This window comes from Colias philodice, chromosome 28, assembly GCF_061535455.1.
Source record: "Colias philodice isolate Cphi_HAF_F1 chromosome 28, ilColPhil1 Martin Lab GWU primary, whole genome shotgun sequence".
Taxonomy (NCBI): domain Eukaryota; kingdom Metazoa; phylum Arthropoda; class Insecta; order Lepidoptera; family Pieridae; genus Colias; species Colias philodice.
In genome coordinates, this window is record NC_143113.1 from 5,069,504 (window position 1) to 5,093,796 (window position 24,293).

Sequence of the window (24,293 nt, forward strand, 5' to 3'; positions counted from 1 at the left end):
TAGATATTGATGCATCATTTATTAACTAGGTTGAATTAATTAGGGACTAGAACTGCTCACAAGCTTTATTGATCATTCGGTATTTAAAATGGTGACTTCTTTATTTACTTGTTCCCGAAAAATTGTTGTTCTTGCTCTTGTTCGCCTTGCAAATTGTTTTCATCTGTAAAAAAACATTACCTAAGCTTTTCACCATTTTTAGCATCCTATTTTCTATCTATTGATAGAACATTAGAACCATATTTTAGAATAATAAGAATATAATTTTGAATTTCGTTTAAAAATTAAAATAATAAGAACCTCACCTCCATAATATTGCTTAACATTTGCCGGGAGCTGATACAGTTTAGGAATATCAAAACGACTGCCCTGCAAAACAAAATAAAATAAAAAAGACGTGTGGCACTCGGGGACTGCCGCGGTAAAGCTATTGCATAGCATGCCATCAAGCCACACCTCCGTGCCCGTCGGAGTGGGGAGCGTGAGGTTTTTTCGTTACGGAATTTCTCGATTCGGTCCCCGCGCTCAAGGCCCGCGATAGAAGCTATGCAATAGCTTAAAATATAACAATTAACAATATGGTTGTGCACATTTTTAAAATAGTAAAAATTTTCTTACTGAATCAAAATTTCTTCTTCCCATTCTTGGAATATTTTTACTTGGAATTGTTTTAATTACATATCCCATCATACTTTGATCAAAAGGGCCATCAGCTTCATTGCTTCTGCCGACCCTAGGAACATTATTTGGTTTTATGAAAGAACTGTCAACTTTTACCAAAAGATAAAATACACAGAACGCAGCGAAAATAATTGTGAACTTTGACGCCATTTTTGAAATTAAATATAGCGGGAACTGCGAAGTTCGAACTTTGAAACTGTGAAAATTTTTGGAAAACTTTTGCTTTTATACAGTGTAAGTTTCGATTCATCAGTGTTTTTTAATTGTTTGCCCGTATATATCTTTGCTGAATACAAAGTATTAATTAGATAAGTATCTGTATGACGGTATTCGTAAAACGTGTGATAAACAAAATGTTCTGTGATAAAGATCTTCTAAATATGCACCCGCAGTTAGTCGAAAAATACTGGAACGGAATACTAATCAATTAATTATCGCCACGATGCGATGGGAGGAAGATAGATGTTTGTTGGCGGCTAAGAATACTTATGGGCGGCGCGAAGGCGTAAGAAAACTGGGTAAGGATGTATTAAATTTTATTTGAATCACGATCAATGAAGCAAGTAACGAATTTTGATAATTATTAATCTATACTAATATTATAAAGCTGAAGAGTTTGTTTGTTCGCTTGAACGCGCTAATCTCGGAAACTACTGGTCCGATATGAAAAATTATTTCGGTGTTAGATAGCCCATTTATCGAGAAAGGCTATATTATGATCTCAGAATATTATGATATCATCACGCTAAGACCAACAGGAGCGGAGCACTGCGAGTAAAACCGCGGAGCACAGCTAGTTGCCTATATATAGTTAATATTAGGTGTAGACTGTAGACTAAACATTTTATGCTCTCTTTATTTTAATTTATGAAAAAAACTAGTGACCCATTCTTCATACATAAGTCGTTTATTCGACAATAAAGTATATGTATAATGCAATTAGTTTCCTCCAAAACCTCAAATTATATCACAGATAGCCAAAATTTCTCGTAAATTATTTTTAAAATATAATATTATGTACGGTCTATGTAAATCCTTGCATTTTCAGCTAAAAGGCATACATAATTTTTGAATATTACGAAAGGCATTTCCTAGTTAGAGTGTAATTATAAGTGTAATACTCTAACATACTGTATTTTTTAAAGCATTTTGAAATATCAAAATCTTTTTTATTGTAGATATAGCTTATCTCTTATAAAAACTTATTTTTAAATAATTAATGTGAAAGACAATGGCAATTTTGGGAAAATTAGGTGAAAAATTTATACAATTAAACATTAATTTGTCACGCTATTGAAAAATATGAGGGTAGTTGGAAATAAAACAAAAATTAATACAATTCATTTATTTATCATCTTCCATTTGCTAATGTAGTTGGTATAAACACTTGATATTTAGGAGTGTCTCCTCCTTTCTCCACCACAGCTCGAACTAGTGAAAACGGATCCAATTTCTTCCGTACCACAAGAAATCTGCAAAAAGAAGATAAAATAAATAAAAGCTTACCTTATTGCTCATCACTACATAGTATAAAAAAGTCGCTTTCTCTGTCCCTATGTCCCTTTGTATGCTTAAATCTTTAAAACTACGCAACGGATTTTGATGCGGTTTTTTTTAATAGGTAGAGTGATTCAAGAGGAAGGTTTAAGTATATAATTTATTAGGTTTTAGACAAAGCGGGCGAAGCCGCGGACGGTACTCCTTTATTAATATTTTTGCTCAATTAATTTGCATACTAAATATATGATAATCAATGCAGTTGTTTTAATGAGTATAAGATCTGTGTTCAAACTGATGTTAAGTGAAAATGTATTTGCTCCGTTGCTAAGCCCTTTTTTATAATTTTGTTTTAAATAAGTAATTATCTTCCCAGTCTATCCAGATTGCTATTCCCTATAACTACCACACTGGCCACTAAACTCTTCCCCTGTTTACTAACTTGTAGACGAAGGTGGAATTTCTCCATCGAAAAAAAGTCCTCGACCAGTCTACTCGACTGGCTGTTATTGCCCCATTGAATGATGTATATAATATAATGTATGCCCTGTTACAAAACATTTTGCTTGCGTGATTCAGAGCGAGATGTCGCTACAAACCCACCTGTCCTTATCCCCATAGCTCCTTGACCCGAGTCCCACTCGCTTCGCACACTGGTGCAATACCGCTCTTTCTTCCTTCCCAAATTCACTACTAAACACAAGTTCTACATTTAACTAGCTACTTAACCCGACCCCTACTCACTAAACCCGACCCCTACCCACTAAACCCGACCCCTTACCCACCTGTCCTTATCCCCATAGCTCCTTGACCCGAGTCCCACTCGCTTCGCACACTGATGCAATACCGCCCTTTCTTCCTTCCCAAACTCGCTACTAAACACAAGTTCTACATCAAGTGCATCTGAGGCTAAATATCTGTTCATTAGTTCGAAACCCGCACGACGTAGCGCACGTATGTCGGATACTGTGCTGCCGAGGCCTGCTCGGTTTACCTGGTAAAAAAAATAAATATACATATTATGTATGCAGGGTGTAATCGATAAGTGTGCAACTATTACAGATAACAAAAAACTTTAAACTGATATCGAAAGTACTTAACCTAATGAGTAAAATGGCCGTAATAAATTTTTAAAAATAAAACGAGAAATATCCAAAAATGTTACATTAAACGCTCCCATACATTTGATTAGTTACAATTAGAAAGAGTTACGGAATAATCGCTTGTGCACACTTAACGATTACACCATGTATACTATAATCTATTCTTATAATATTATAAAGATGAAGACAATGTTTGTTTGAAAGCGCTAATCTCAGGAACTACTGGTCCGATTTGAAAAATTCTTTTGGTATTAGATAGCCCATACATCGAGAAAGGCTATAGGCTATATATCATCACGCTAAGACCAATAGGAGCGGAGCAATGCGGGTAAAACCGCCAAAGAGAATGGGTATAAAAATATTACAATGTACATTAAAGCAATTAATACAATAGAAAATTAATACAAACTTGTTTAAATTAAAAGAATTGAATGTTACGATTGTTGTAATATAACGCAAAAAAGATTTCATTTAAATTGCTTGCCACTACAGTAGTAGACAGTATACAATATTTAATGAAAAAGATAATTTTTAATATTGTAAAAAAATACATACCATTTGTAAATTAGGTTTAATCGGTTCCTCTATTCCCTGCGCGTCTGCACCCAGCCCTCCGCCCTTCCATCCCATGAGTTTCATCATCCTATAAAAATAATTAAAAACAATCTTTAATACATAAATAAACAAACCCGACTGTAGTAGAGCCATTTTAATAGGCAACATTTGACAGTTCAACAAAATTCAACAATGTAACCTAATAACGACGACATAGAATAACATGATATTATGTTTGATTGCGTTTTGATTTACGAAAGAAAGTATATTACTAGGACACGGATTCGCCTGATGAATTTTAAAATTGACATGTGTTTCAAGTTCGATTGACAAATGTTTCAAGTCCGTATCGATTAATTTCCTTTAATCGATGTTTTTAAGCAGGTTACCTATCTTCAAAGATAAAATTGATAGACGTCAAATGTTGCCTATTAATTTGGCTCGACTTGATATAAATATCGTGAAATATTGTTTCAGTGTGTTTAAAAAAGTTAAATAAAAAATGAATATAAGAGCGAGCAGGTAAGTAGTATGGATTCCCGGACTCTGCCTCACTGCGTGAGGCAGAGTCCGGGAATCCAGTGAATCCAAACGAGAATCCAAACATACCCCGACAAAAAAAAAAAAATTATATACGTTGGTACATGGGTATACATAGGCAGTCTATTAGCAGCATAAACATTATTTTCTAGACTGGGATGAATCTTTTTCATATGTTTTTGTAATTCTAGTGTATCCATGATATTACTGTTATTAGCAGATTATTACAGTACCAATCTATTCAATGGTTGTCATAGGAATGTTCAATTATAGTGTTTTGTATAAGATTAAATAGGAAGTTTGTAAGGAAATAAAAAATAGTAAATTGTATACAATTTGTTTTATTTCATTTTATAATGTTTCCTTTAGTTACATATACACAAAATGCATTAAGCATAACACATAAATCTAAAACATAACACACATTATAACCTTAACTACTATAGTCTACAGTAACATTTCTATTTTTATCTATTTCAATAATATTATCAAACTCAGCATAAACAATACAGTTAATTGTTTGTATTAGTGAGGATTCAAATCGTACTTCTAATCTTACACTACCATGCTTTATGAGATTCCAATGAGCTGACGAGTTAGCTGATAAATCAGGAGTTAAATCAAATGCTAAAAGACAGTAACCTTTGGCATACTGTTCACGAGAGATTGCATTTCCTTCATTAAGAAAGTGAATACCAGTCCCCGAGAATAGAGTATGATATGCTGATGTAAATATATTATTATTAAAAGATGGTTGCAAAGCTTTTGAAGGTATTTGTTGACCATCAATATATAAGCTGAAAGAGTTAATACCATAGTTTTCAAAGTTAAATGGATTTTTAGTAAGTGAGCCATTAAATGCGGAATTGTTCACAAATCCAATAATACATCTTTTAGGTACCTGTCCTAAGAATATATTATCAAGAGTTTTTCCTTGAACACCTGATGGAATTGTTAAAACTTTAACTTCAGCACGAGTAATAGGATATTTAGCAGTGGTAGAAGCTAAAACTTTCTGATGTGCGAGTAATACACTTGGATTAATTCGTGCTCTTCGAACAATAAGAGTTGCATCCGTAATGCAAACTTTAAACTTTTCATCATTTGACCCAGCAATTAAATTAAAACTCTCTCTTGACCGAACTAATTTTACACTCATTTCAACACCATTAATTAAAAATTTATCTTGATTGAAAATGTCACCATGAAGATGACCAATCATTTCTATTTCCCTACTTTCATTAACTAATTCCTGTCTTTTAACAAACCCTATGTTTTTACCATCTGTGGAATCCATTTTGCCTGCTGTATCATCATACCAAAGACTACAAGTAAGATGAGATTGTTTAGCAGCAGGAGCATAGTTTAAAAGGGTTTCCATGTATGCTCGATAGGCATAGGTATTATTAGGTGGTGATACAAGTTTTTGGTTTAAATAAACATCGAGTTGACTAAAAAGTGAATGCAACCAATTATTTACAGGTGCTACTACTGTAGCTGATGTCAATTTTGTTGAATCTTGATTTAATACTTTTGCCTTTATGTGGAGTAATGTATGAGACAAATCTATGTAGTCATAGCCTGTTCCAGGAACTTGAAACTCGATAGGTCCATCATCAGCAAGAGATGAAATTGGTTTATAGTGAATCCACAATCCATTTTCAATGCTTGTTTGTGTAGACGGTAATGCAAACAAATCTAATTCTGACTTAACGCACTCACAAGAATGATTATGAAGGAAAGACATACTTAATTTGAAAATATATCTTTGATGTTTTTGGGTTTTAGACCAAGTTTTTTCGTAGCTTTCACTTTAGCTGTTAGTGGTGGAATGAACGAGGCCAATCGTTTTCTTTTAGTTATATACCCAGATCCTGTCATGTTTAATCGATCAATTTTGTCATCAGCCTTTCGTTTTAAGTTCGTACTAACTTGCTTTAGACGATCTTTTATTGAGGTTTCCATAGGACGGGCTTGAATCATATCCGATAAAAGTCCTACTCCAGCGTTTAATGCCTCCTTACCAACCACTCGAGCACCACTTGAAAGTAAAGGTAAAACTGATCTAAATAACCCTCCTAAGAAGCTCCCAATACCATGACCGCGTTGGTATGGTGAACCCTTATAAATTACTCCAACTCCTGATCCAGCTTGATGTGAATAATAATTTTCATATGGACATTTATGATGATCATGAGGAGAATACATTATTATAATTTGCGGAAATGTAGTTTAATACACACGGTTCCAAACTGGAATGGTATTTTTTGTCCTGCGCTCGATCTTATATCCATTTCCAGCGTATCGAACTCTCTTCGCATAACGGGTAAGTAGTGAGGTGGAGAGAAAACGTGCATTTTATACGCACCATAAATGTATTTTGAAGGATCTAATGAAATGACTCTTAATAGCGGAGTCATAACATCACCCACAATCTGAGGATCGATAATGTCGCAATATAGAAATAGTTGAGATGGTAACCCTAAGTGTAAATTAGCAGGACACTTCCCAAAATTTCTGTCTAGGAGATTTGTATTTGGTTCATAACCTAGTTGTAAACTTAATTTGGGTGATAATGTTACGGATGTTATATTTTTATCCAAAACAGAAACAGACACAAATTTTGTTATTTCATCATAACGAAATTTCAAGTTCTCTCCGATACCATTTAACGCTCTCAAAATATGTTCAACGTTATCGTAGTTGGTAGCGGGAATATGTTTTTTGTAGTACACTGTTGATGGTTTATCTTCATTAGGAATTAACATGGTTTTTGTGATGTATACAACATTTTCATGATCTTGAACAGTAAACATTGTGCATGGATATTGAAACTCGACAACTCCAACCAACCATTCACCTTCTAATTTCATAGCTTTTGGTAATTTTGTTGAAAAATTTGTGGTCTTGTTATCAGGAAAGTATTCCATTGAACTATTGCTGAGCAAAGTTAAATAAAAACTTTCTTTATTCATATTTCTTTTAAACTAGAAGCTAAAATCCAACTGTTAAATTTATCTGGATAACCTCTCCACTTCACTAATACTTCTTTTCTGTTGCCCGAATAACGAGTGCCAATTATTTTATCTATTTTATATTGTGAGGTGGGGTTGTAAGTGACCTTCTGTAATTCTCTTTCATAAAAAGTACCAACTATTGGTTCATTTTGTAAATCTGTAATTGTATAAACAACCCATGGAGATCTATCAATTATTGAAGATATAATAAATATTTCATCACTCCAATTTGATTCATATCCTTTTTGGAAAACATGTTTATATTTAGTTATTCGAACATAATCACCCACGTTGAAATTTGGTTTTGAATTTTCTAAAGAAAGTTTGTTTGACCCTCTATCATAAAGATTAGTCCAAACTGTCATAATATTGTTGGAACTTACATCACATGGGCACATCTTAATACTCGAGTGAATGCTGTGATTATAAGAGTATATTAAATCTTGTAAAACATCTATATATCTATAAGTATTATTATGAGTGAAATAACGCCACATTTTCATTTTTAGAGTTCTTTGAAATCGTTCAACAATACTTGCCTTAATATCAGGATTGTTAGTGGTATAGTAATTTATCTTTTTGGATTTAAAGTATTTTTGTACATCTTTTGAGACAAATTCTGTACCTTTATCAGATTGTATGTGAGTAGGTGTTGAATTACTTTCAGTAAATATACTTTCAAAACATTCTTTAGTTGTTTCTGAGTTTTTCTTTTTCATTGGTCTTGCAAAAGCATATTTACTAAATACATCAATAACACAAAGTATATAGTTGAAACCATCATTATATTGAGAATAAGTTCGCATATCACTTAAATCAGCTTGCCACAGCTCATTAATATTTGATAGAATGTACCTATTACGCGGGAATTTTTTCCGAATGGGTTTATGTAATGTATATGTTTCTTGTGATTGTAACCATTCCTTTACTTGCTTTTTATCCATTTTACCCTTCATAGCTTTTGATAATTTATCAATACTACCAAAACCAGCGGGGTTAGATGGATCATAATAAATCCTGTTAATTTCTTCTAGTACGGGGTCCATTTTTCCCAATCGATCTTTTTACGTATTTTAGTTATATATCTTTTATCTCCACTGCTCGGTGTAGAAAATTCTTGAACTTCAATCTCAGAGGTTTTGTTCAGATCTTTTGCTTGAAGTTGGTTAATAAACTCACATCTCTTTGGATTTCCAATATAAGTAAGTGGTACTTTAATATCTTTTAATGCTTTAGCAAATCTATCCCACCCTATCGGATCACTTTTTTTTAAGGGTCTAAGTGAATCATTTATTAAATCAACAATATTACTTCCTGGAATTTTTTCATTATCAATTATGACTGTGCCTTCATTATCCCAACGTATTTTACTTTTACTTATTCCAATTAAGTTTAATAATGATTCACCTTTTTTATTATAAGTTTTCGGTATTAAACTGAGTATTTGTGTTGGTGAATACAGTGGATTTGCCTCACTTTCTATACTTTTAATGGAACCTTTCTCCCCCAACAAAGATTCAGCATCAACTGAACTTTTTTGATCTCTATCTTTATTTTTAAAACCAATTTTAGACTCATTTGAATATTCATTAGATGTATCAGAATAAATTGGTAATCTGAGTGGTTGACGATCCTCTTCGGTAAAGTGAAGGTATCTTTGTAGTGTTTGTAAATATAGCATCCACTTCTTTCGGTCTTCCGTCTTACTATTCATAATATTTTGCATTTCAATATCTAATCGAGACAAATTACTTGTATCCTTATTTTCTTGTTTTAATTTTTCAATCAATCCAGGTTCAATAAGTATCATTTTCTTAGCATTTTCCATGTTAACTGGCTAGTCCACTTACTAATCCACTCAATATTGCACCTAATATTATTGGTAAGAAAGCCCCTCCTTTTTGTATAATAATATTTTTTCTTAGTTTATGTTTACACTTACGCACCAGTTTACGGAGTATATTTTTGTGTTTATTCAATTTTTGTTTATCTTGATCTTTAAGTGGTATCTTTCCTTGTAAAACGTTATGAATACATTCACAAATACAATTTATTTCTTTTTCATCACACGTTTTAAGTAACGCTTTTTGATATTTTGGTTTAAGCGTATGCAAAGCATTTAGCAAATGTTTATGCGTTGTAACTCGACGAAGCATCATTTAGAAATGATTTGAATTGTTTGATTCTTGGTGTATTTAAACTCTTTCGTGGGGACGTAGACTGTGCAGTGACCATTAAATGGGAATACATGTGTCTTGATACGACAAAAATCATTTGTATTCTGTTTTAAATCTACCATTAAATATCCATGCGCTTCTAAAGTTGCATCCCTGTAGGCGTCTTCAATGAATTTTGTGTTATCTGGTGACACTTGTCGTGCTAAATATCTTATTTGAGTTTTATCTCGAGGGTTTTTAAAATAAATTATATAACTTGAGTTTAAAGAAATATCTCTTTGACCTTTACCTTGATGAAATAAATTTTGTGTTAAATAAAATACACTAAGATTCCTGTGATGACTACCTTTTGTAAATATATCCACAATTCTTCCATCAGACTCTCTCATTAGATCATCAATAATAATAAGGTGTGGGTTTTCACCATGAAACATATTAAGATTTGGAATTCCTTGATGATACTTAACATTTGGTAAATTATATAAAGGCTGCATTTCGTCGTAGCACCATGTGATTTCAGAAAAAAATTCATTACATACACTACTCCTATGTTTAATGAATTGAGTAACAAAGTTAGATTTTCCACATCCACTTGGACCTGCTACGATGGCAGCAAATGGATGAATAAAGTGAATCATTTTTATACTTCTATCTTCTTTGGATGTAGCAATAAAACTAAATATTTTTCTCTTTAAACATTTTATTTATACATTAAGGTTACAGTTTAATATAAATAAAGTAATATATACAAATAAACACAACCTTAAAAATTATTACAAAGCACATATATCCAAAAAAATAAATAATAATAATAATAATCAAATATATTCATAACTAAAATTTTTGAAATATAAATATCGTTTTAGCTGAAATTGCCATCGAGTTTATAATGACCCAACGGTAATGTATCTATATTGTTTGGTAGAATGTACCGCTTGGCATCATTAAAGGATAAACATGTTTTATTTATTTCTTGTGTAAAAATTGTATGCTTTAATGATTTAAATCTATACATTTTACAATATTGAACGTTTTTATTAAACAAACATGACTTATAATTATCTAAAGTTAATTTTTTTGTGACACACTTATTAACACCCTTTGCCTTAGTAATAATTTTATCATCAACCTGTAACGCATACATTTTTGATCGCAGACCTACAAATTCCATAAAAATTCTACCACAGTTTTCATCTTTGAAATAACCTATTTTTTTTTTATTTAGTTTAGGAAAATTAAAAACGTTGTTAGCATCATAATCTGATGTATCGAAATATGTATTAATGTCCAGTTTTATATCATTATAAAAGTTACTCGTAAATATTTGATAAATGAGACTGTCGGTATCGGTGTATAGCAATTTCAAATTGGAACCAAATTTATCTTGCATGTAATTGTAGTGGAAATCATACATAAGCGTTTTAGATATATCTAATATACAAAATCCTAGATAAATAGGTTTATTATAAATTAACTTTGTTTTGTTTAATTGAATTGCAACAAGACTATCAGAAAAAATTGAAACACTGTGAAAATGTGGTTGAGCAATTAAATCTCCAGCTCCCAATACTTTACCCCGATTTTCCCAATGAGTTAACAGTTTAACATTTACACGTTTTTCAATATTTTCCATAGTCTTACCAAAAACAGCGTTGTTCATTAGTTTATAAAAATCTTTCTCAAAATCTGAAATAGCTTGGGTTCTCAATTGTGTATTTAAGTCTATATATTCTTTTAACCATGGAGTCTGATTAAATTTTAATATTCTATGAATTTTTAATAATTTTAACCCCATTTTTAAGCATTGAATTAAATTTCTATAATGTATAATATATTTGGATTTGTTTTTTAAGTTTGGAATCAATCTAATTTCTTTAGCGTCACCTACAGGTATGTTTTCTGGACAAAGAGGTAAATCGGAATGTTTATCATGCAAATCAACCGGATACTCAAGATCTACCTCCAAGATAAATCCTATCTCTGAAGAATAACTAACATTAAAATCTGTATCGGGGGAAGCCCACTCAAAATTACCTGTAGGTAGATATTGGGACATAGCCCAACCATACAGGTTATTGGCATCGAAATACATTAAAAATGAATCTTTATCTTTTGAGTTATAGTTGGACATATAAACATTATTTGCTTTTGCATAGCGAGTGCTACACTGTGAAACACCTCCACGTATTCCTGATTTAATAAAAGCAATCATCTCAATATCTGTAAGTAATTCTAACTCGATTCTAGTATGTTTCAACATAGCATCCCAACTTAATCCAGGAGCTGTATAGTAATGGGCGGGATCTAAATCATAAGTTTTTATGCAAACACATCTAAAATTTTCAAAAATATCTGCTAACAATAATACATCGGTTTTTAAATAAAGATTTGAATAGTCCATCATATTTTTACATTTAAAATGATTCCAAACGTCTTTCGCATGGTTGTAATCTTCATTAGAAATAAAAGAATCTGTGAGAGTACTGTAAAATTGTGATTGCATTGGAAGTTGATATTGGTTTAATGCATCAAAATCTTTAACAAATTCATATGGAAATACACCTTTTTTAGTTAGTCGTTTAAAGTCTTCTAAATTAGGGAAACATTTTGATAATTCTTTAAAATCATTATCGTTTAAATTTTTTGCTAAGGTATCTAAGCTACTGGGTAAAAATTTAAGTGAATCCACAAAACGTAAAGTAACATTACTGTTATTGATTTTAATTATCTTTGAAAATGATATATATTTTTCTTTATTTTGTGGGAGAACTTCTACCTGACCTTCATCAAAGTTTAATGCATGTACAATGAAATGTGCATCATAATGACTTAAATTGTGCAAGAAGACTGGTATAGTGTAAGGTACTCTAAATTTTTCTGAACAAACTTTATGCACGACCCCAATAAATTTCCCAGTAAACCAATCATGGTAAAACACTGAATCCCCATTCAAATTTTTATTACAAACATAACAGTGTTCAGATTTGCTAACTATATCTTGTTCTATTTGTGATAAATTATTAGAAGCTTTTTGAAAACCAATTTTCTTCACAATTATTTTCAGATTATCTTTTAACGATTCCATAAATTTTAAAGCACAATTTTCACCAGTATATGTTACATATTTAGACAATTTATCATCATAAGAACATTTAATGTAATATCCAAAACTATAAACATTGTGTTTTTGTACATTTATCGTATGTGATTTTGTAGGGTCATTTGAACACGATGCTAAAGGACTTAAAAAAGCCTCAAAATCCGCATATATAACAAAAGGTAACTTCAGTTTACGTTGGAATTTATCAAAACTTAATTTACTTTCAGATACAATATCACCCCACCAATTTCTTTTATTTTTATCAACGCTTGGTATTTGTGTACATATATGTCTGCAATCATTTTTTTGATGGTTATTCAAACGTTCATATGTTGAAAAATATTGTAAACAAAAGTCACATAGATATATAGCTTCCTTCGATTTTGAAATTTGATGACTTATTAATCTTGACATATTTTTTGTGAAACAATAATGACCGATTTTACCCTGTGTCAAATATAATAAATTTATATGAGTCTGCATTTTGTTCTTTGTAAAATACAAGGGTCCGACAATACTATTTTTTTTTCTTTGTTCATTATATTCTAGACCAAAAACATTAATACTAATATTGTTAAGACTTTCAATTTTGTGAATATCGTTTAATTTAACTGGAAATGTAATATTACCGAACTTCAATTTATGACTGTGTTTGGTGTATGATGATACTCTATCCGAATTTTTATGTATTGGAAACAAAGCGGATAACAGTGCCCACTTAAAACAGGCGTTATCTGTGTTTTTAACATTTATAACAGCTTTTTTTATTTTTATGTCATGTGGTAACTCAATATAAGATTTTCCTCTTAAAGGGTTAAATTGATTTATATTCATATCCAAATGTAAAATTTTTTTCAAACTCCACCCACTATCCTTTTTCTCGAATGAATTTATATAATTAATAAGAGAATTCGTTACAGTAGTATAAAATATATTTAAATCATCACCGGTGCAAACAATAAAATTCATTGATTGAAAATCAAAAGTGTTATTTATATTTTTTGACTCCTGCACAAAGTCACCATATAAAATAAAATTGATTTTTAAAATTGTATGCTCTTCTATGGACTTATTTATTAACGTAAATATTGTATCTTTGACTGAAGCAAGAAATAAATCTGGTGTCTCAAACTGTAAAAAATTTTGATTTTCAGAAGTTACTCTATAAGTTATTATTCTATTACCGAACGCAGTCTCAATTATCTTAACATTAGGTTTTATTGAATGTTGTATTTTATCTACATTATTTTTGTGTACGTTGCTTCTCAGATGATTAGCAAAATATTTTTTGGAAACACTTATATTACAAATACTACAACATTTCGTCTTGGAATTAATACCTTCATTCGATGTTGATGGTTGTTGTGAAGTCCGTGAAAAATCAATTTTAGTTGCAGATTTTATCCTTTTGATGTCATCAGAATTAACATCAACTTCTGCTTTCCTTTTGGTTCCCCATCCCGTTTGTTCCACCCTAAAAAAAAAAAAAAAAAAAAAAAAGTTATTTACTTCGATTGCTTAAAATACAAATAAGAAAGAAAAAAAGATGATTATAAAAAATATATACTCACAATTTTCCATCGAATTCATCACATAGCTCCATCAAACTTTGATCATGAAATGAGTGATTTAATTCATTTCTTTCTATTTCATCACAAACGTTTAAAAGTTCATTTGTATCAATGGATAGGCTTGTCAATTCAAGATCCATTTCATTGAAAAAAACACTAACACATTCTTCAGACATTTTAAACACTATATTTGTTTCACAACTGCTTTCTTGTAACACACTTTTTGCCTTAATGCTCAATGGTCTTCAACATAATCATTGACTTTATACATTGCAACGTACTATTTATACTAGTAGATAAACTAATTACTAAACTACCACATGAAGAAACCTATTATACTAGTGGATAAACTAATTACTAAACTACCACATGAAGAAACCTAATTTTTAAAGCTGTAGTGTTTTGCACTATCTTCCTCCGATATCTCCTTTGTTATGTTGTATACAATATCTTTTATTTGAAGATCTATGTTAGAATCATTTTTTGTATAATATTTAATGCGAATATCAGCATTTTTCCAATGTTGCGACACCGGGATTCCTTTCAACTTTTTTAAACTATACAAATCAATTTTCACTAGTAGATCAGCATCCATTCCGTCATCTTTGTCTGTTGAAATATATGAAATGCATCCCTCCTTCACTGAACGTCCAACAATTGAAGATAGTTTCGCCTTTTTCTTTTTCCGCTCAGGCTCTTGAAGAAAAAAGTCATCTAAACGACTGGTCCTCTTATTTTTATTTATTGTTAAGTTAGAAACCTCATCTTCATCCGATAAATCATAATAATTATAGGGCTTGAAACATTTTTCCACATCTTTGAGGTTGTAAGAAGCCTGAAACATAACATATATAATTAAAAATATGTTTAACAAGATAAAAATAAATAAAGATTTTACTGAAGTAATAATTAAAAATAATATTAATAATAATAATAACTTACCTCCATTTTGTTATTTGTAATAAATTTCTACGCGTTGACCTGTGGTTGAATTCGAAACACAATATACTACGGATGCGTGCAGGGATATTTATATGATAGATTTGGGAAGGGGCTAGCACGACTTTGGAATCATTATCTTATCTATAAGGATTTCCGAAAAATGAATACATTAACATACTTAGCTAACAACTAATACACATGACATGACACAACAAACACAAACAAAAACAACAAACATAGTTAAGCAATCACTTATGTACTTATGATTATATTGACAATTTGGGAATCATTATCTTTGGACTTCAGTTTGTGGTGAATATTGCTTAATGTATGCTTAATGCATTTTGTGTATATGTAACTAAAGGAAACATTATAAAATTAAATAAAACAAATTGTATGCAATTTACTATTTTTTATTTCCTTACAAACAATAAATAATATACTATTATAAAGGCGAAAGTTTGTAAGGATGTATGGATGTATGGATGTATGGATGTTTGTTACTCTTTCACGTAAAAACTACTGAACCGATTACAATGAAATTTAGCACACATATAGAGGGTAACTTGGATTAACACATAGGATAGTTTTTATCCCGGAAATCCCACGGGAACGGGAACTATGCGGGTTTTCCTTTGCAAACGCGGGCGAAGCCGCGGGTGGAAATCTAGTATACATATAAAAATATTGCATATATTGGGATGACAATATAACATGATGTTAGTTTAGGTTGATGATTGATAGAAATTGGATGAGGTCAAACATGTAAAAATGAATACATTAGACCTGCAAATGAGTCTTCATAGAATACACCCCAGCCTCCAGTATAGCGTGTACCCCTCGAATCGCCTGCCAATGCATATACACATACCTGCATTTATTATATGCAATCTCGACCCTGACTCACAGCCAGGTTCTCATTGGGTAGCTATTCATATCAACCACGAAAGAGTTGGAGAATATTTTGATTCCTTTGGACGTAAACCGATTAGAGTAATAGCGGAATTTTTAAGAAGAAATTGTCGCATGTGGGACTATAATACTGCTAGAATTCAGGATATCTATTCCACGTTTTGTGGAGAGTATTGCGTGGTATATTTGTACTACAAGTTCCGAGGCCTGAGATTGGAAGATTTCCTTACAAATTTTTCGTATGACTCACCAAGAAATGATATGACACTTGTTAAATTGTATTGTAGTGTAATGCGGGTGTAAATAAAGAAATAATATATGGAAATAATATGTTTTATTTTCAATCAACTCTTTTACAATCCTTGTCCTGCCGTAACAAAGTTCGATACATCAGATTACCCGGAAAAACAATTAGGTTAGGTTAGACTTTGATAAACAACGCCAGAAGCGAATCGCTTTTTTAAAAAAGCAACAATTAGGTTAGGTTAGGTTAGACTTTGATAAACAACGCACGAGCCGAGCGAGCAAAGCGAGCGTGCCGCTGCAGCGGCCGGCGAGTGCCAGAAGCGAATCGCTTTTTAAAAAAGCAACAATTATAATAATATAGTAGGATAATATATAAATATAGGATTTTAGACGTATTTTTTCTTGAATATAATAATACATCGTTTGGTTAGAATAGCGAGGTAGGTCGTAACAAAGAAGTTTAATACAAAAGCAGTGATAAGCGAGGTGCACAATGAGTAATAGATATGAACGCCGATAGATAATAGGAAAAGGCAAACAACCGGTGGGTCATTAGCGTCCCATTAATGACCCATCGATTAACTCTTATCTAATTGATATTTGATAAGAGTTAATCGATCTGCACACCTCAGCTATCTTTGGAACCGTGCATCCTATCGCTTCGGGAGTGAGTGCTATCGACTCAGCGTGGCCGCTTTAGTGGGAAAAGAGTCCAAACTTTTTTTTTTTTTTTTTTTTTTTTTTTTTTTTTTTTTTTTAGTCGGGGTATTCAATCAAGTCACGTCCTCACCGTACCATAAAGTGAGGCAGCATAGAGTGAGGCAGTACCCGGGAATCCATACTACTCAGGTAGTAATATAGTAAACTGGCTGCGCTTCGTGGTTTTACCCGCAGTGCTCCGCTCCTATTGGTCTTAGCGTGATGATATATAGCCTATAGCCTTCCTCGATAAATGAGCTATCTAACACCGAAAGAATTTTTCAAATCGGGCCAGTAGTTCCTGAGATTAGCACGTTAAAACAAACAAACTCTTCAGCTTTATAATATTATAGTATATAGTATAAAGTATAGATTTAGTGTTAAATTTTAATAAAAAAATACGATTTTCTTGGAAATCCTTTTTGCATTTCAATAAAGATTATTTTTACTTTTACGTACTTAATCATGTAAGAGTTAACTACGTTATTTACACGTGTTTTTTAATTTTAATTAAATGTTATATTTCCTTCACAAAACAGCGTAAAGTCCCTCCAAACATATTTAATTCATATAAAAAAAAATATATATACATATATATATATACAGGGTGTCCCAAAAAGTAGTGATGAACGGAAGCTGGGAGGTAGAGGACCTAGAGGGCTATCCGAATCACCCCCATATATGTTATGCGATTTTTGGTATTTTCGGAGTTATGACGTTTTTTTCAATTTTTCACCTATCGCCGAGTACGATGATATTTTCACTCATGGTGACGTCAATTATTGCAGAAGATGCGTGATTTTTTTTTGTGTGCTAAGCTGAAAGATAGGCCAGTTCAGTATGGCAACATTTACTATCGTTAGATCTTTGAATGGAATAAAAAAAAGAATTAAATGTCAAGGAAGATAAAATTACCCAGTATGTTCACCACTTCAAGGGCCCGTAAAAAAATAAAATCACATAAAAAAGTTTTCCGTTTGGCTTTTAAAAACTTGCTCTATCTATCAGGTAGCTACCCTGAAAATTTTATTTTATTATTCAGAAGGCTTCAATCGAAAAATTGAAATCTAAATGTGGTAAGTGCAAAAATTTTATTAACATGATGATCATTAAAACGAAATTAAAACCAATAAATAGGTGTTTAATTATCAGATTTTTTTAAATTACCCCGCTGTTGCTCAATGCAAGTGCGACATCACCTTAAAAAGTTGTCTTTTAAATATCAGAATGCCCTTTTATCATTTTTAATGGTTTCTTCTGCTACTATGAATTTCCGGGTTATTTCGTCCAAATTGTGGCATTCTCTCAAGTAGCCGAGGTCTTTTTAGTATCCCCATTGAAACAAATTAATGGGGTTTAGGTCGAAGGACCGTGGAGGCCAGGCTTTAAGGCAGGCGTCACCGGCGCATGCGCAGGCTGCAACGACCAATCCATCTTTCAGGGTATCTTTGCCCTTTAGCCTGGCCTCCACGGTCCCCGGACATAAACCCTATTGATTTTTTTCCGTGGGGATACTACAAAGACGAGAGACTAACACAATTTGGACGAAATAACCCGGAAATTCATAGTAGCAGAAGAAACCATTAAAAATGATAAAAGGGCATTCTGATATTTAAAAAACAACTTTTTAAGGTGATGTCGCACTTGCATTGAGCAACAGCGGGGTAATTTAAAAAAATCTGATAATTAAACACCTATTTATTGGTTTTAATTTCGTTTTAATGATCATCATGTTAATAAAATTTTTGCACTTACCACATTTAGATTTCAATTTTTCGATTGAAGCCTTCTGAATAATAAAATAAAATTTTCAGGGTAGCTACCTGATAGATAGAGCAAGTTTTTAAAAGCCAAACGGAAAACTTTTTTATGTGATTTTATTTTTTTACGGGCCCTTGAAGTGGTGAACATACTGGGTAATTTTATCTTCCTTGACATTTAATTCTTTTTTTTATTCCATTCAAAGATCTAACGATAGTAAATGTTACTATACTGAATTGGCCTATCTTTCAGCTTAGCACACAAAAAAAATCAAGCATCTAGCGCAATAATTCACGTCACCATCAATAAAAATCTCATCGTACTCAGCGATAGATGAAGAATTGAAAAAAATGTCCATAACTCCGAAAATACGAAAAATCGCATAACATACATGGGGGTGATTCGGATAGCCCTTTAGGTCCTCTACCTCCCAGCTTCCGTTCATCACTACTTTTTGGGACACCCTGTATATAAATAAATAAATATTATAGGACATTATTACACAAACCGACCTAGTCCCACAGTAAGCTCAATTAAGGCTTGTGTTGTGGGTACTAGGCGACGATAAATATAATATTTAATAAATACATATATAGATAACTAGAGGTCCGCCCCGGCTTCGCCCGTGGTACATATTTCGCAATAAAAGGTAGCCTATGTCCTTTCTCGGGTATCAAAATATCTCCATACCAAATTTCATGCAAATTGGTTCAGTAGTTTAGGCGTGATTGAGTAACAGACAGACAGACAGAGTTACTTTCGCATTTATAATATTAGTATGGATAACACCCAGACCCAAGAACAAATAATTGAGTTCATCACACAAATATTTGCCCTGACCGGGGATCGAACCCGGGACCGTCGGCTCAGTAGGCAGTTACTTTACCACTGCGCCAACCGCGTCGTCAAATAAATAATAATAATATAAAAAACTAGCTTACCGCCCGCGGCTTCGCCCGCTTTGTCTAAAACCTAATAAAATATATACATACTAAAACCTACCTCTTGAATACGCTCTATCTATTAAAAAACCGCATCAAAATCCGTTGCATAGTTTTAAAGATTTAAGCATACAAAGGGACATAGGGACAGAAAAGGCGACTTTTTTTTATACATACTATGTAATGATAATGATGATACTCACTTGGTAGCAACACTATTTTCAACAGGCGTGCCAAACTCCTCCCTCTTCCCTGATACATCGCTAATCGATATTTGCTTGTCACCGTGCGCTCTGAATTGTTCTTTGACCATTAGGCTCACGGAACATGCTGTTAATCTCTGTAAATAATAAAATAAGATATATTTGTAATCATTGGTAACTGTGTCATGATATAATTATGCCTTTCAAACGAAAAACTTTCTCAAATCTATATATATATAACTCAAAGGTGACTGATATAGTGATCTATCAACGCGCAGCAAACCACTGGACGTATCGGGCTGAAATATGGCATGTAGGTAGATGTTAGGATGTAGGCATCCACTAAGAAAGGATTTCCCGAAATTCTTGCGGGAACGGGGAAAAACGGGGATGCACGTACAAAGTCGTGGGCTACCTATTATATATAGCTATTTACCTAGTTTTCAACTGACTTCAAAAAGAGAAGATTCTCTATATAAGTGTATTTTTATTGTGTTTATTTCCTCATAACTTTCGACTGTGTGGACATATTTTGATGATTTTTTTATTTGAAAACGGTTAGTATTGTTTTTAACGAATTGTTATTTAGTTTTTTATACAACCTACAAGTCTTTCCTCATTTTTATATACTGAAACATTTATTTATTCAATTAGACTTCTTGTAGAAGCACATTAGAATCGTCATTACATATTTTTTAACATTTACCACCGATTCGGAAAGCAGTATCTACAGAGAAGAACCGGCAAGAAACTCCATAGTTGCTCTTTTAAATCATGTCAGTATTACAATTTAATTTTTAACTTCAAAAAAAGAGGAGGTTATACAAAATATGTAACAGCATAATATGCCAAAGAACTTTCCTGTGTGCTTACTGCTTTTCGAATCGGTGGTAAATGTTAAAAATATGTACTTAATGACGTTTCAAAAGTGCTTCTAGAAGTCTAATTGAATAAATAAATGTTTGAGTTTGAGTTTTGAGTTTGAGTTTGTGGTTTCTTATAGGTGAAGATATAGATGATTAGCAACACTCTTACATCGTACATACATTCCAAGCCAGTGTCTCCACAATGCTCCTCGCCTCCGCTCTGCTCTCACCAGATGCTTCCGCTAATAAAACTCCGTTGAGTGTTAACGAGTAGACCGGCGGTTTATATCGTGTCGCAAGTATTAGGTGACATGCTTGCGCGCTAGCTGTGAAATATAGGGTGTTTTAATACAAAATATTATTTAAAGTTAATAGTTTGCTAATCTAGAAATATTGTATCATTAATAAATGAATTGTTAGAATAGTGGATAATTAACGCTTAGAAATTTATGCTACGAATATTATCCATACTAATATTATAAATGCGAAAGTAATTCTGTCTGTCTGTTACTCAATCACGCCTTAACTACTGAACCAATTTGCATGAAATTTGGTATAGAGATATTTTGATACCCGAGAAAGGACATAGGATAGGTTTTATCCCGGAAATCCTATGGGAACGGGTTTTTCTTGGAAAACGCGGGCGAAGCCGCGGGCGGAAAGCTAGTATAACATATGTATATGAAAGTTTTGTAAGTATGTATGATGAATGTTTTAGTCATGAAGTAAATGCCATTTATAATAAAAATATTGTCTTTCACAATTCACACAGGTTATGTAAAAAATTTGCATAAAATCCCAAACACATATTTTGTTTTTCTACACAACAAATTCTTATCATAATGGGTGCATTTATTTTTTCTTCATGTAATAAGTTCATATGTTTTTACCTTGTATATTAGTCTGTTTAGACGCCCACGGCCGCACCAAGAGCACAAACCGTCCAAACGGAGTTGTGAACATATTCTCTCTAAAACTACCCACATTAACACACTGTATTTTCCCCATTTCTTCTCTATAATTGTTAAACCGTGCATTCTTATCAATCGTGCTAGTATTTACTTCACTTTTTACATCATCATTCTGTTCTGTATGCTTTTCATCATCATCATTTTGTTCTACACATTTCTCATCATCATTGTCATCAGAGTCTTGTTCTGTGGTTACACTTTGCCCTTGTGGTACGAATTCGATCTTTTTAGATTTAGCCGGTGGGGAGTCTTTGATAACTCCACCTTCTCTTTTAATGCCTTTCGCGCGATCTTCCGCTGCGTCAGATGCGGATACGAATGTTCTTTGGAGTTTAGTTTTCTTTTGTTTTCTGTAGTTGATGGCCACCTGCAATTTTTTGTGAATTCACATGTGGTTATAACTTTTCATACAAGGAACCACCTTGATGAAGTTGGTAATTGTTTTATTTTGTTCTCGTCAAGTCAACAAGTGTTTGTTTTGTATTATAGTTAATAGTAATAGTAAAATGAAATATAACTGTATTAGTACAAGGAATTGAAATAGCATTATTGCCTAAGAATATGAGTGTCAAACTATATTGATCAAAATAGAAATTATTATTACAATTAGTAATTACTTTTTACACTTCCCTTGTATGGTATGATGTATCAATAATGTACTTAATATTTTAACAGATCTTTTTTATCCAAATCAACCGTCCTTAATCTCTAATTACTAAGCTTTGTTCTGATAAATCTAGGTTAGAACTTCTAGTACCTCTTTTGATAGTGCTGCTACTTCCTGCATCGTTTCTATAGGATATCTGCATCCCATAAACTCTATATTGACAAATACTTGCGCTAGACATATTAATCTTTCTTCTGAATAATTTTCCTTCCATCTTTCTATGAAGGCTTTCCTTAACTGCCAATGTTCTTCACTTTCATGTTCCTCTCTATATTTTTCAACGTCCCAATCGGTATTATGCGACATTGTAGCGATTTTTACAGGAATTTCAAAAAAATAATCATTTTTATACAACAATTCCGGAATTTAATTAAAACTTTGTTGGTAAGCGCTACGGGCAAAGCATAGCGAAGGTGACAGATGTCAAAGTCACATTTAGTCCGTCAGTGTCATATTACAAAGATGTCCACAGATAAATACCCATATAATATATTCTGTGGACAAAAGTACCCTCAAAATTTACTTTAATTAGGTACCCGCTTATTTAACACTCGGAAATTTGCTATCGAGCATATTTAGTTTTATTGTGATATACTGCTTTTGATCAAATACACGTATAGCGCCCAGCAAACTTCACAAAGTGAGGAAAGTTTGCGCATCAAGTTTTAGTGTATGTATTTTTATTTTTTATATGTGTAAGCTTTCGCCACTACGCTTAAAAGTTGTCAAGTTACGTTTTCTATGCTGGGAATTCATTCAAGAAACAAAAATCATTTATAGTAACTATTATGGTGTGCTATATTTATGATAGAGAAAGAAATCGCGTCGTAAAGTGATACGTTTCAAAAAACACGTCATAGTTCCTCTTATGAATCTTCAGCCAAGTGGAATTACAATACAATAATACAAAAAGATTTATTTCAACCAAAACAGAACATACACAATATTAAATCAAATAATACAATAAAGAAAATAACAATAATAGAACATAATATACAACAAGTTTAAAACGACAAGAACAACAAGTGTGTGTGTGCATTTTGGCTGCAAATAGGCCCTGGCTCAGCATAATGTTGTAGCAGCATGCTGCACAACGCAATTACTCCAAAAAGATGGATAATAAAAATTATATGCTTTGATAAGGCGTATAACCACAATGTATGTGGCTGTTTAACAATTACAGAGCATAATGCGACTCAGTGCCGCACAATGCCGAATTATGCTGATGCTTAATTGGAACATGAAACGCACCAGCAGGTTGCGCCAAGTTCAGTGTTGAAAAAAAAAATATTCATAGAGTTAGCAATAACCTCATTAATGTGTAAATAAAGTGGTATACATAATAATTGGTTGAAAAATATTTACGGTTATTTTAAGTAATTTGGATTTTGATTATTTCATTTACATTTTTTCCAATGTTTGTACCTTCATCCATACTTAGATTTATTTTTTAACACAATTTGAATTAACTTTGATTATTTCGAAAAAACTACAATGAAACGAAAGCTTTAAATTTTTTTCCAACAATTAATAATTACTAACGATAAATCGATTGCACGCATCAATTCACGCTCATTACTTTTTCTAGTGCTCGATTGTGCGAAGCGTTGCTTGTAGTTGGAACATTCAACGTTAAGCATTATGCCGCATAATGCGCTCTAGTGCTGTAATTGGAAAACGGGGACAGTAACATTTCACTTCGGTAAGTTGACGTAACATAAACTTGAGAAAATTCTACGTAAAAGGGAACACATTGAACAGCTGTCAGTGACAATTGACATTATTACACGGAAGATTAAAAAAGTATCCCGCCAAATCGATAACCGTTATCTGTCTCTTTCATA

The 24,293-nt window shown here is 32.3% G+C and overlaps 3 protein-coding genes across 4 annotated transcripts; all 3 read right to left on the bottom strand.

The window, feature by feature from the left end:
* Positions 1 to 10: 10 nt before the first annotated feature.
* On the bottom strand, positions 11 to 934 carry LOC149476368 (uncharacterized). The gene is made up of 3 exons (XM_089712094.1): positions 619 to 934; positions 306 to 369; positions 11 to 163 (listed from the first exon to the last, which is right to left on the bottom strand). The coding sequence occupies exons 1-3, from the start codon at positions 829 to 831 to the stop codon at positions 105 to 107; spliced, it is 336 nt and encodes a 111-aa protein (XP_089568220.1). The 5' UTR covers positions 832 to 934; the 3' UTR covers positions 11 to 104.
* A 1,077-nt stretch (positions 935 to 2,011) lies between these two features.
* On the bottom strand, positions 2,012 to 22,864 carry LOC149476369 (uncharacterized). The gene is made up of 7 exons (XM_089712265.1): positions 22,540 to 22,864; positions 21,702 to 22,149; positions 20,992 to 21,137; positions 19,946 to 20,082; positions 3,837 to 3,924; positions 2,964 to 3,172; positions 2,012 to 2,153 (listed from the first exon to the last, which is right to left on the bottom strand). The coding sequence occupies exons 1-7, from the start codon at positions 22,753 to 22,755 to the stop codon at positions 2,033 to 2,035; spliced, it is 1,365 nt and encodes a 454-aa protein (XP_089568391.1). The 5' UTR covers positions 22,756 to 22,864; the 3' UTR covers positions 2,012 to 2,032.
* LOC149476370 (uncharacterized) lies at positions 14,129 to 15,244 on the bottom strand. 2 transcript variants are annotated; one of them, XR_016317870.1, is made up of 3 exons: positions 15,184 to 15,244; positions 14,242 to 15,076; positions 14,129 to 14,144 (listed from the first exon to the last, which is right to left on the bottom strand). XR_016317870.1 is itself a non-coding variant. In XM_089712372.1 (2 exons), exons 1-2 carry the CDS (start codon positions 15,187 to 15,189, stop codon positions 14,621 to 14,623), a joined length of 462 nt encoding a protein of 153 aa, XP_089568498.1. In that variant the 5' UTR covers positions 15,190 to 15,244; the 3' UTR covers positions 14,194 to 14,620. The 2 variants fall into 2 exon arrangements, 1 of the variants encoding a protein (XP_089568498.1); XM_089712372.1 differs by lacking the exon at positions 14,129 to 14,144 and having other exon boundaries at positions 14,194 to 15,076.
* Positions 22,865 to 24,293: the final 1,429 nt, after the last annotated feature.